Source organism: Hemicordylus capensis, chromosome 5 (genome assembly GCF_027244095.1).
Source record: "Hemicordylus capensis ecotype Gifberg chromosome 5, rHemCap1.1.pri, whole genome shotgun sequence".
NCBI classification, from domain to species: domain Eukaryota; kingdom Metazoa; phylum Chordata; class Lepidosauria; order Squamata; family Cordylidae; genus Hemicordylus; species Hemicordylus capensis.
This window is the reverse complement of record NC_069661.1, coordinates 182,343,870-182,357,529: the sequence shown is the minus strand read 5'-3', so window position 1 is coordinate 182,357,529 and position 13,660 is coordinate 182,343,870. Positions and strand designations below refer to the sequence as shown.

At 41.5% G+C, this 13,660-nt stretch overlaps 1 protein-coding gene across 6 annotated transcripts in view; it reads left to right on the top strand.

The window, feature by feature from the left end:
• The window catches only part of RPAP3 (RNA polymerase II associated protein 3), a 36,477-nt gene extending 23,514 nt beyond the window's left edge, over window positions 1-12,963 (top strand). For all 6 annotated transcript variants that reach the window (XM_053253557.1, XM_053253552.1, XM_053253555.1 and 3 more), the window contains 8 exons: window positions 572-693; window positions 2,707-2,777; window positions 2,894-3,010; window positions 4,495-4,724; window positions 6,708-6,906; window positions 8,159-8,256; window positions 10,687-10,787; window positions 11,874-12,963. In XM_053253557.1, the coding sequence (XP_053109532.1) occupies window positions 572-693; window positions 2,707-2,777; window positions 2,894-3,010; window positions 4,495-4,724; window positions 6,708-6,906; window positions 8,159-8,256; window positions 10,687-10,787; window positions 11,874-11,959 (1,024 nt within the window). In that variant the 3' untranslated portion in view covers window positions 11,960-12,963. The remainder of the gene's footprint in view (window positions 1-571; window positions 694-2,706; window positions 2,778-2,893; window positions 3,011-4,494; window positions 4,725-6,707; window positions 6,907-8,158; window positions 8,257-10,686; window positions 10,788-11,873) is intronic.
• Window positions 12,964-13,660: the final 697 nt, after the last annotated feature.

Sequence of the window (13,660 nt, the reverse complement as noted above, 5' to 3'; positions counted from 1 at the left end):
CAACCAGTTTGTCCAGCATAAGATGAGCTCATTCCAGCAGCAAATAATCAAACATCCCATGTGGTAGATTAAAACAACTCTTTCTGAAGGTACAATTCTGAGATCTGAGGTACATTTGTTTTGATATTTCTGATCTCCTCAGTTTGTTTGCTATCAACCAAGATAAGCTCTTGTAAAAGTTAGGATACCTGGGATTCTAACAGTCTACATGGGATGTCTGAGTATCTCCAGCATCACAACTTTTGCCTAATCGTGTTTAAATTTTCTTCTTTTCATATATTCAATTAGAAGGTTTTTGAAGCTTCCAAATAATCATCCCTTTAAGCTTAACATGTAGGGGGACATATTAGTCTTGTTCTAATTAATCCAAGCACTTATTTTATGTGCTAACTCTGAGAACAAGAGCAGTCCAGCTTTTCAGATGATGCTACAAAACATACTTGTTACACATAATTAATCATGTCTGTTCAGAGTATGAAAACCTTGGTCTGGATCTGTTTATCAAAACAGTATCTGATCTGATAAGCAGTAAAGAATAACTTTTTTTAAAACAAAACTTTGTCTTGGTGAGATATGAAGAGGCTGAAGAAGATTGTACTCAAGCTGTGCTATTAGATTCTTCGTATTCTAAAGCCTATGCCAGAAGGGGAACTGCTAGATCAGCACTGGGAAAGCTAAAAGAAGCTATGCAAGGTGAGATTTTGAATAAAAGAGAGTGTTTTAAATGCTATGTGTTTGTCTCATGCTGAGAGATTCTGCCATGGCAAAACAACCCCAGTCCAGCAACAGCGGTTCAGATGTGTTCCTTTTAACTTGCTCACATCTTCTTGCTCTTCTGGACTACCATGGTGGCTAAGATCACATAGCAACTCCAAGGGCATGTACAGTTGAGCCTGTCCACCTAACTTCTCATTCAGAGGATAGCACTGAAGGCTTAATTAATTTGTATTTGGAGACATTTGCTCCCATGTGGTATGGCGTAATCTGGATCTTGATTAAATTGCAAATGAGAATCTAATCAGCTAGGTATTCTGAGTTAGCCTTGCATTCTGCTCTGTTGGAATTGTGATTTCTGCTGCTGATACAAAAATAAAGAAAGCTTTTTTGGCCTGAGAAGGAAGCAAATAAAAATGCATGGCTCCCAGTTTCTTGGCTCTGCCGCAACTCTGAATGTCCAGATATTTGAAATGTTCTGCTTTTAGTGCAAAACTTCATCTATATTTGAAGCCTATACTTTAGTAGTTCATAAGCCAACATTTTCTGTTGAGATCACTGTTTAATAGTGTCCTTAGGACTGAGCTGTTGGGGGCAGGGAAGATCAAATCAGAGTATGCAGGGGTCACAACATTTGTATATAATTAATATATGTATAATTGTTTGAAAACTCACTTATCACAATCAGTGTTGTGCTGTTTTCATTTAATCTTCTACCCAAAGACATCATTCTACAGTGAGTGAGACAGCAGATAATTTCATGTGTAAGAAATCATTGACCATCATTCGTACTGTTCAAGTAAAAAATGTGCAGCAAGACTGAGTGGTTCTTACAAGGAGCTGTGATGCTATATTGAAACCCATTTCATATTAATTTGCTACAGGGGACAGCAAGATCAAAGAAAAATCTTTTTGTTTTACTTTCCCTCCCCCCCCCAGGACTTTTACTTTGGGGGTAACTATGCCAGAAAATCACAAGATTCAGAGCTGAACACACAGCGTGCTGTTTGAAGGAGCCTAAATGTTCCATGAATTCCTTACTCTTCCAGCCAATAAATTACAGCAACAGGTTTCTGAAAGAAAGTTTTGAGGACAGCAAAATCTGTCAGAAATGGTTGGAGAAGGAAGGGATATAGGGATAGGGTTCCTAATCTTGTTTCTCTCACACAGATGAGACAGCCCAGCTCATCTGTGAGCCTTCATTCTCTTTCCCCTTTGCTTAAAAAAAAAAAAAAGGGGGTAGTTGAACACTTGCACAAGGCAACACGCTTCTTATGAGATCTCCTTTTAGGATTGGAGCTGCATCATCCCTATTGCCCAGGCAGTGGGACCAATGACAACTGCCCCATTCGCTCTGCAGGAAGTACTGGAGTGTATTATTTAGAAGTTCTACACCAGTCTGATGAGCTGTTGCATCCTGGAAGATGGGGATTAGATGATGGGGATTAGGCAGGCAAGATGGGGATTAGGCTGGAAGATGGGGATTAGGCAGGCAAGCAGGAGAGGAATGAAGTGGAGTTGGGGATGCTGGCAGTTACAGGAGATCAGGGGTGGGAAAATTGGATCAAAAGGCAGGCAGTTGGAGGGGGAAGTAGAGGCAATGACAATGTGGGACCCCTGTGGGCTACAGGTAACACACCCAGATTTGCCTGTCCACCCCAGGTAACTGCTACAGGAGATAGCTGAGGTGTAAGACCCCTCTAAGCACAGGGCATTTGCCCTGTTTTTCCACATCCTAGGATTTAAGAACTAAGAACATGATCATTAAGCAAGTGCCCATGGATTCTAGTGGGAGGAATCTGAGTATGCTTTACATGTATGTAGAATCCAGTGGGACTTCAAAGTGCTTAACTTTGGGTTGTGCATTAAAAACTGCACATTAAAATGTGTAAATTGGATGTTGGTCCATCTGTTTTGGCATCTTTTATTTTAAAAAGTTTATTAAAATGACTATTGTGTTACTTTAAATTTGTGTTATGTGTGTATTGTCAGATTTTGAAACTGTCTTGAAGCTGGAACCTGGGAATAAACAAGCAATAAATGAAATAACAAAACTGAAGAATGTAAGTGTATTTGTGCCTGTATGTTTCAATAGTTAGACTACAGTAAAATAAGCTTTTTATAGCATTCATTTTATAAATTATTCATTTCATGATGACTGACTGATTAACTTTTTAAGGAACTAACTGCAAAAGGGTTGTGGACAGAACAGGAACGTCGTGGACTATTGCAGAATGAAACAGAAACGCAACATCTGGTGAAACCCATTGAAAAGGCCTTTCATCTTAGGTCAACAGTAAGTAGAAACAAACAAATAATTTAAAATAGTAATACCGTTCTAATGAGTAGTTAAGGTTAGGCTGCTCATGTGGAGCACTGGGTTCTGCGCAGATCCTGGCAGTCCCTCCCAGCCAAACCCAACTTCTAAGCCCAGCCTTTAGTCAAGGTTAAGGGCACAAATGCGCCCTTAGCCTATCTGCCGGGATCATGTGCACTTGTAGCCCAAGCACACACAGAGACGGGGGGCGGGGAGGGATCCCCCAGTGCACTATGTTCGTTGTGTGTTGTGTTGTGGGATAACCAAAGGCCAGGACACAGCATCCCAGCCTCTGGAGGTCTGCACTGATCTAAGCAGCACAGATTGTGTGGGCACACGGCAGCACACTCGAAAAGGAGGCACACGTCTTGCGGGAAAGGTGAGTTGGACCCTGCCTTCCATGCCTGCTTGCCCACAGGTCATGTAAATACCCTTTTTGTCTCTCTAAATATGTGTTTGGCATGTAATGTTTTGTTCTAGAATTTCTCTGTGTACAAATGCCTTAATTAACAGTCAGAGTTGTGGCTTCCCTGTCTGCCCCTCAGCAGTTAATCCCTCCCTGCCCTGACAGTCAACCTTCTTACAGAGTATAAAGTTTTGAGTAAGACATATTACTCAAATATTGAGGTATTGAGTCAGAAATATTCGGGCTTGAACTATTTTTTCTTTTAAAACCCATATTATTTTTAAAGCAAAGAAATCTGATTAGAGAGGTGGATCTGTCTCTTTCTGGGTGTGTTAGAGGCAAGAGACACTGAGGAATGAGAGTAGGGGGAAAGCAGTGAACAGATGTAGGTTTAGCAGTGTATGCTGCTCTTATTATTTGTTTGTTTGATTTCTTTACCGCCCTTCCAAAAGTGGCTCAGGGTGGTTTGCATTACCCCAAAACTCTTCCAGTTTGTGGGGTGAGGTCATAGGAACATAGGAAGCTGCCATATACTGAGTCAGACCATAGGTCCATCTAGCTTAATATTGTAGACCCAGACTGGCAGCAGCTTCTCCAAGATTGCAGGCAAGAATCTCTCCCTGCCCTATCTTGGAGATGCCAGGGAGGAAACTTAGAATCTTCTGCTCTTCCCAGAGCGGCTCCACCCACTGAGGGGAATATCTTACACTGCTCACACATCAAGTCTCCTATGCAACTAGGGTGGACCCTGCTTAGCTAAGGGGACGAGTCATGCTTGCAGTTGCTACCACAAGATCAGCTCCCCAGCTCTCTCCAAGTCAAAAGATAAGAGGCAAAAAAACCCAAAACCCTCTTGTAATGCTTGTACTAGTGGATGATAGTGCCTTTCTGTGTGCTTGTCTACAAAAATTCATGCCACGATTAACATGTTAGTCTTTAGTATGCCATACAACTCTTGGTTTTTGTTGCATCAGACTAGCAGAAATGCTCTTCAGGAAAGTGCCCTGTTAATACTGAGCCTCTACAGTAATTGTTATTAACTCACTGTTCTGTTTAGAAACCCTTGAGAAGAATAGTCATTGAAGAAGTGGATGATGAGATGCCAAAAGTTAATTTGGTGGCTACTGCCAATCTAGACCCTAATAAATGTGTTTCTGTGAGTGAAGAAGCCATACAGGCCTTGGTGCCTACAAAGAATCCTAGCAAAGATGATCTCTCTTCTCCAGCTGATACTCCCAAAGCAAAACTATTGAAAATAGAAGAAATAGGTGATTCTCTTGCCATACAGTAAGTATAAAAATTAAATATAAAATAAAAATAAAAAATAGTATCAAATATGAATTGGACCTCCTGGTATCTTGTGCTCAAATTAATATGTAGTGGGAAATATGCCTGATGGAACTGAAAAGTAACGTACAATTTTGATAGAACCTTTAACTAGCATTTTTAGCAACACGCTGTGTTAGAGTTTAGCTCAAAACAATTAATGCCAACAATCATCATCACTTGGCCGAGCATATATCTTTTAAATAAACCTTAAATGTTAAACTTCAATACACTTCTTCATATGTGTTAAGTACACAAGGAAAGGGATTTGTTTTTAAGATTTATTTTCTTTATCTTTATGGCTTGCATAAAATACTATATAAGCTATATATTTTGATAAAAATGCATTCTTGTAGCCAAGTTTCAACCCCTGAAAATAAGCCAAATGTAATGACACACAAATTACAGGAAAGCAAATGGCTACCCTGTAATCAGTGTTGAGAGTGCTTGTACATTTGACATGCTTTTCCTTTGTATTATGAAATTATAGAGAATGCTTTTTCTTTTGTAGTTGTAGAAATTTGCTTTCTACAAACTTCATAGTGCTTTTTAAAGGGGGATTATGCGAACTTATTTATTACTCACTTTTTTCTTGTTTCCTCAGCAGTCTTAAAGGTAATAGTGCATAATAGATTTGAAATATGTCATGCTTAGTATTTTTATTTTAAAAAAATTAAAAATTGCAATTCTAAAGTTTTTCACACAGAGGAGAGGGCATTTCTGGAACCCCTTGAGCAGGTGGTGCCTCCACTAACATTTCCCATCACCATTTCTGGGATCCCCCCACCCCCTGCAGCCCCCTGTGCTGCATACCATGCCATTAGGGATGTGCAAACCAGTTCAAGCTTGAACTGGCTGGGTTCAAGGTCTTGAACTCAAACTGGGTTTGGCTCAAGGTCGATCCATGGGGCTGCCAACGATATTACATTTTCTTGATTTTTGAAGGCGGACTTACCACTGCCAAGGCCTCGGGGGCTGCTGCTGTGGCTGCCAGCGGGGGAATCTCTGTGATCCCCACAGTCTCCAACGGTCTTGGTTCAGCCCGTTGTGAGCACATGGTGGTCATTTTTTAGGTCAGGCATGCACGTGGGCCATTTCTTATCTTTATCATTAAGGTTTCCCAAAAATAACAACTCGTAAAGTAAACATAAGAACAGCCTTGCTGTATCAGGCCCAAAGCCTCTCTAATCCAGCATCCTGTTTCATACAGTGGCCCACCAGATGCCTCTGAGAAGCCTACAGGCAAAAGCTGAGGGCGTGCCCTCTCTCCTGCTGTTGCTCCCCTGCAACTGATTTCCAGGTGGTGGGGACAGCGGTGGCAGCCATGGAGACATTGGCGGTGGAGGAGGCTCCCTCAACCCTCCTGCTAGCCTCCCAAATGACAACCTGGACTGGCTATAGCCCAGTTCAGGCCTCTACGCACAGAGGCCTGAACTGGGCCACAGCCAGGCTGTCATTTGGGAGGCAGACAGAAGGGTTGGAGGAGGGGCCCCCTGCGCGCCCACCATCCCCATCTGGAAATTAAAAGGAGAAATTCCCTTTTTGCTCATTCCCCACCCCACCCCCGCCCCAGACTAGGGAATTCCCCTTTACAAGTATATTCCTGAACTGACCCGTGAACCCATTCTTTGAACAGGGTCCATTTCAAACTCGGACCAGCACATCACCACCACCACCCTCTTTGGGCCCAGAATAAATAATTGTGGGCCAGTGAGTGACTAGCAAGTAAAAAGATTGTGGACCTGGCAAATTTAACTGGCAAATTGTAAAGAACTGCTACATAGTTTTCATTTATTTCAGTGAGACATTTTAAGGACTACTTCACCAACCCCAAAGAAACCACAAAAACAGGGAATAGTGTTCTGGTATGTAAGCCACAAATGGTGTCTCCAGATAGTAGATGAAAAGTATTAATCCTTGTCATGTCTGCCTTAATGTTTTTAGACCTCTTACCAATGTAAAAGAGAATTCATCACCTGCCCCTCAGTCTTGTAGTATGAACAAAAAAGCTGAGACCGAAAAGGAAACACTCTTCCCTGTATCTACATTTACTGTGCCTCCAGTTCCTGTGAATTCTTTTCAGCTTGAATCAGACTTCAGAAAATTAAAAGGCTACCCAGATCAGTTGTATACATACTTGAAGGTAAGCTAACTTCTTCATGGCTGAAACTTGATACAGAGTGGGGATAACTGCCTATATTTTTATGGAATCAGTAATAAGGATTTACTTACTATGCCAGATGCATAATTTGAGAGTACAGTCTCTTGTAGCATCTTCCTGAGCATGGAATTTCCAGTTTCTGTTTCAGTTTTGCTTAGTTTCTTATTCTGTATTTTTGGCATTGAGCATGAATTGTGAGAGCAGTTTGTTAGTCTCAGGGATTTATAGAGCATGGTCCAGCCAGGAAGTGCCCAGAGGTTGCAGAAACAGTCTGTCCTCAAAGTGCCTTGGAGTCCAGTTTGGAGAATACCAGTGCAGTCCCTCTTCTTGGCAGGAGTGATGACTGTGCCCCTGTGATGGCTTAGGAAATTGAAAGTGCGGTGGTGGGGGGCATGCTAGCTTGCCATCCCTCCTGACCTGATGCTATTTCAAGGATTTCCCTTAGGCACCCAAGCTCCTGCTGTGGTATCAGGCCCAAACTGGTTCCCTCCAGTCTCAGGAGATAGGATGAGCTGGAGAGGAATTGGGCCCTCTGCAATTCCTCACAATGGGAGAGAACATTCTCCTTAACACTCTAAACAGTCTGAGGAGGAGGGTTGTGATTGAGTTTGGTGCACCGCATCTGTGGCCAGATCCCTTCCTTGCCTTATACCCAGGATGAAAGCACACATCGCAGTGCCGGCTTGGCTTCACTAGTATATCCTGTGAAATAAACAGGGATTTGCTGCCTAATGTGGTGTCCCTCAGCTGCGGCGATCCACTCCTCTGTCATCTGGTGTGATGGTGCCCAGCATGTCCAGATGCAGGGCACCCACTACTGTTAGGGATAATTATGATAGAACAATCTATAGAACAGATTTTCAAACTCTTACCTTCAGGGACTGCTTGCACAGCAGTTTGTCTGTGGAGCAGCCCTTTGCGTTGTCACAGAATCCTGGCGCATGTCCTAGGGCAAATGGTTCATGCATGGTACCTGCCAAGCCTTTGGGGCTTGGGTGTCACACACGTGAATTGAGAATGTGTCTGAAAATATACCTGCCATCCTCAGAAGCTGCCATTTCCCAATGAGGATTCTCAATTTCAGGATTCTCTGATATTGAAATTTGAAAACTTCTGGTATAATCCATCCTATGAACTGGTATAAAGCTTCCTTCTTGGAAAGTACTGGGCAAGAACATAAAATCTGATAGTATTTAATAACTGTTTTAATGTGTTTATCATTTTTGTTCTAAAGCAAATTGATCCTTCACTTTACCCTAATCTGTTCCAAAAATCCTTGGATCCAGATGTATTTAGCCAAATGTTGCAAATTCTGCATGGTTTCTATACTAGGTAAGTTTAAGTTTATGGATTTTAGAGTGTTTACTGTTGAACATGTGTGGTGACTTTTATTTATGTATTTATTTATTCTTTTGCCCTCAGCCTCTGGCTGAAAACCCATTTTGATGTTTTCTGCAGCACATTTGTGGTTGCAGTTCTGCCTGCTACAGGCAGCATGTCAGTTTTGGAAATGAATGATGATTGAGCTTAAGCTATATGATATTTTATTAAGCAGTGTAAGGGACTTAAATAAATCAACAGAAAGATCAGCAGCCCTGAAACTGAGCTGAAACACGTTTGTTTGTCTTATAGGGTATTTGGATAAAAATCTAGAGATTTCTCACTTTGCTACAGCCAATAAAAATGGTTGCCATGACAATTATTCCTTTTCTCACATGTGACTTTACACTGATGTTCAAAGTAATCCAGAACCAGCATGAAATCCCAAACCAAGGCCCTGCCTTTCTCCCAGGCTTGTAACTTGGCCGAGGGGGAAGAGTTCCATCTCTGACTTCTTTGCGTGCTTCAGGTGCATTTCCCAAAGCATAGCGCACAGAGTTAGGGATGTGCATGGAACCAGCGGGGGCCGGTTTGACGGCGGGGAGAGGTGTCTAAGTTTAAGGGCGGGGAAGGTGTACTTACCCACCCACCCCAACCATGTTTTCCCCCCACTAGTGCTCAGTTTTCCAAAAGTCCTTCGTGGCGGCAGTGTACCTCCCTGCTGCTCCATTTGCACCATTGTCCAGATGTGACCGGAAGTTGTGCGTCGGGCATGCTTGCATGACATGTGCTAAACCCGAGCACCAGCGGTGGGGAGAGTGCACCCTCACCTGCCCTTAAAGTTAGACACCCCCCACCATCAAACCAGTTCGGAAGCCCATAAAGGTTCCATGCACATCCCTAGTCAGGGTCTAAATGACTAGACCCTGACTAGGGTCCAGTAGGTTCGACCAGCTCCAGACTAACGGGAGAGACAAACGGTTGGTTAGGATATATGATGTGTGCAGATGTGATATGTGCACTCCATGAGTGCAGGGCATTTTTCCTAAATAATATGGAGAGGGAACTTATGTAAACTAATATCTGTAGCACATGTAGAGGGATGGTTCAGACAAACTGCACCCACTACATGATTAGGAAGTGCCCCAGTGCCCTGGAAGAGAGAGAGGGCATGCACTCTCATGGTGCACCTATGTCCTTATCTCATGTTCTCGAGCCAGCAAAGTGTCATGTAAACCATTTCCAATACTGTGCTTTGTCTCCAGCATAATGTCTCTAGCATAAACTGCACAATTGGAGACAAGATTCTTGGGAAATGACAGAGGCAGGTCCGCAAAGAATAGCTTTCAAGGCCAGCTGAGATTTGTGGGCTAGAGTGGTTCATGTGTTCTATATGTTGTTGTTTGTTACAAACTTCTCATGCATGGCACTTCACAAAGTTTGAGAAGACAGGTCTCTGCCCTCGAAGCTTGCAATATATAGATCAGTAAGAAACAGAGGAAGGGACATGGAGGCAGGTATGAATTAGGGAAGAATGTTATATTTATTTATACATACTTAAACTTTGTTGCAACAAAGACTGAGAGAAGTACGGAGTTGCACCAACAGCTTCATGAAAAAGGTCGTTTTTTGAGGAGGGCTTTAAAGGAAATGAGGTGGCATTGCAGAGGCAAATGCAATGCCTCTCTCTTGACAATGCCTCCGCCCAGCTTCCCCCGGGCCCGCCTCCGCCCGGCCCGCCAGCGGCCATGGCTGCCACCGACACTGTTCTCCTGGGTGTGCCGCCAGGACCAATCAGGCGCCCCCGCAGCCCAGCCAATCAGCTGGGCTGCCGGGACGCATTTTTTCTGGGCACACCCAGGAGAATTATATATATAGATTATGAAGTTATACTACAGTCACAAAGAGCGGGGAGTGTCAGCAAGATAAGATCAGCTTGTCAAGAGAGAGGAAATGAAGACTGGATGATCTGCTTGCAGTAATATTGGTGGGCATTAAATGGAACATATCCATCATAAAATGGCCTGGAACTATATTAAATAGTCTTCATAAACAAAAATGACAGAAGTTACAGTGCTTGAACAAAATAAAATGATCACATTAGTTTGGTTTATTTATTGAGAGAGTTCTACTTTGCTTTTTGGCTCTTAAAAGGATCCCAAAATGCCTTTATAGTTGTCAAATATTACAAAAACTATAAATAATTAATCTAAACTAAAAACTGTTTAAACAGGCATAATTGACCATATCCAAAACTGGGACTAAAATCACAAATTATACATAATAAATACAAATTAAAAATTAGAACGCCTAAGAAAAAAATTTCTGCTTGTGCTAACAAAAAATTAATTATTCTCCTTTTTACTTTCAACTTGAGGTTAATTTATATCATGATTTTTCCAAGAGTTTTAATAGGTATATTTTTGTCTCCCTGTTTTGTAGGAAAGAAGAACCTTCACTTATCTTAGAAATTCTGCATAAGCTATCAGAATCAAAAAGATTTGATATGGCAGTAATGTTTATGTCTGATTCAGAGAAAAAAAGTAAGTAAAAATGCAGTCTTGGGTCATTTTTGAATCTGGTAGTCAGTAGATTTAGAGATTAGCGTGACTGATCAGAATACAGAGGACTGCTGATGTAAAGTCTAGCACAATCCTGAGAGTGTTTACTCTTTTAAAAGGATATTTTAATCCCTTGTTTGGGCGGGAAATAGGATCAGAAAATTTCACACATAACCCAAAAATTGGAAATCAAGATTTATTTAGTTCAGAATTCTGCTGGCCACTGGCTAGTAGCATAATTTGAAAATCCTGGTTTGTTTGTATGCAGACTTTAAAGTTGTTTCTAGTGCTTAGTGGTCCAATGGAAGTAGAAACCTTAGTAGTTGTGTTTGTCTGCATGTGATTATCAGATTCAAGCCCACTCTGCAGAGAGTTAGGTGTACTTAAGCCTATTGAGATCAATGACTTAGGGATGGCTAACTCTACATGAGTGTAGGTCATGTTGCCCAGTAAGTCCCAGCACATGAGCTAAATACACATGATGCAGCAGTCTTGCTGAAGACAGGTTTACAATGGCTACTATTTTGTTCCTTCCTGCCCCTTTGAGTACTCTCTAATTCAGTTCATTAAAAGGTTATGATGGGTTCTCATGCCTCTCATTGGCAGTGAACTAAAGCCCTGTTCAGGTGTCTGAATACATGTGCATGGCTTTTGTTGGAATGACTGTACGTACATTCATTTGAAAAGTGAATCTGGCTACAGGCCCCTCAAATGCTGGGTACAGTTAGGAAGTACATGCATTCAGCATAACATGTATAACTGTACGTGTATATGGATCTGTAAATGTGTACAACATACACAAATGGCATGTGTGCATAATATGGGAATAGGGCTTTAGTCAGAATAGATAATCTGATGGCCTTTCTGACCTCCAAAATTAGAGCATTTTTTAAAGTGGTGTTAATGCTCTCTCTCTCTAGATATAGATATATTAAATTCAAGGCTGCCCTTGCACCGTTGTAGAGTAATAAATTAAATGTGGATGGATTCTATAATGTATTTGTCTAATACACAATATATAATAGCTAATAAAAAGCACAAGAAATGTATTCATCTTTCTTCTTACAGCTGTACATTCATTGTTTGGTCACTTGGAACACTCGGGATTGAAAGATTCTTCCATTGAAAACCTCAAAACAAGATACAATATTTGAAACTAATGACCTTGTTTATCTGTACAGAAGTACCTTGATACTTGCGGAGGTTCCATTCCATGGTACAACCATAGATATGGAAACAGCAAATATCAAGGCATTATGGCAGTGGGGAATTGGGGGTTAGGTTCCCGGTCGGGGGGAATTTCACAAAACATCACTTTTCACGGGGGGGGGGTGCGCAGTGGAAAGCTGCCTTCTACACTTAGCTGCTCCCCCTGAGTTGTGTTGTGCCCCAGAATGTCCCCATATCAGCTGAAAATAGCTGGGTTGGTGTTTTTTTAAGGACCCATTTTGAGGCTCCAGAACACAAAATGGCCAGAAATTACCTCCACTGTTATTTCTGGCCACCCCTGACCCACAGATATCCGAGGTCGGTCTGCTCCCCCCGCCCCTGCATATGCCAAGTTCTTATTACCCAACCGTGAATATGCAAATCCATGGATAACGAATCTGTGGATTTTGAGGTCCTCCTGTATAATATATAATTCTTATATTCTGCACACTTTCTGTAAGGCACTCATTTAGAGGATGAAAGTCTGTGGCTAGAATCCAAGTGCCTCCCACTCATATTCAAGGGAATCTCCAGTTTCTATACCATCAAGGCTGTGTTGCCCCCTTCCATTCTGCATAATCTGCCATTCTGGAAAGGTCTACAGATCTCAGTACTAGCTCTTGGGTGGTGAAAGTAGAAACAGGAAAGTCTCATTGTGCTTGCAGTGTTCCATGAGTTTTTTGATCCATGCCTATGAAACAGGTAAATTTGTATTTATGTAGAAATGTTGACCCTGCGGTTAGGCAGAGAACCTCATAGGATTCTCTGGATTCATAGCATGGCTGAACCTGATTTAAATATGCTTTTTCATTGGTCATTTGTAGAATCAAGGCTGACATGAGCTGTTAAAATATCTTATAAATTTTATTTTTTGTGTAATTTGCTTGCTAAAAATATGTATTTTTGTTCTTATAAATAAATTCACAAATAAATTCTACAGTGTGTTTTACTCATAGTGGTGAATATTTCTAATATAAGAAAAACAAATTCTAACACTTCCATGATACATTTTAGCCGATTTCCAGGCAATGACAATAGAAAGTCCACAATTTTTAACCAATTCCACCTTATTTCTTCCCTATTTCAGTTCTAAACTTTAAGTTTTCTTTCCAAAAGAACATTCTTCTGCTGCTAATAATTTGATAGTTGTTTGGGTTATGCTATGGTACACTTCCCCCCAACTCCCCTTAAAAAAAAATTAAAAAAAGATTGGCTATCATCTACAGTTTGTTATGGACTGGATCCAGAAAAGTGTGAGCTTCTTGACTGATCATGTAAAGTGCTTCCACTCAACTCAAGTTAATCCTGCACCCCACATGTGCCTAATCCCACACTGTTCAGAAGATCCTGTAACTCTCAGAAGTGATGTTTCACATGGTGTAGTGGACTGCTGTGTGGAGCAGGAAGGTCCCCTTTCTTAAACATCCTTCTCCTTGTGCTTCTCTGAATCCAACCCTGTGTGTCAGGTTTATTCACTTGCATGTTTAAAGCTAAGATATAGACATAATAGGAATTTTTATTATGCATAATGTTCTGGGGCTTCAGAAGTCACACACTGAGTAAGAATTATTTTTAGGACAAAGGGAACTGTTCATAATTTCCCTTGATCTCTTCCATTCTCTCTTCCAAGGAGAATTGTATCAAGA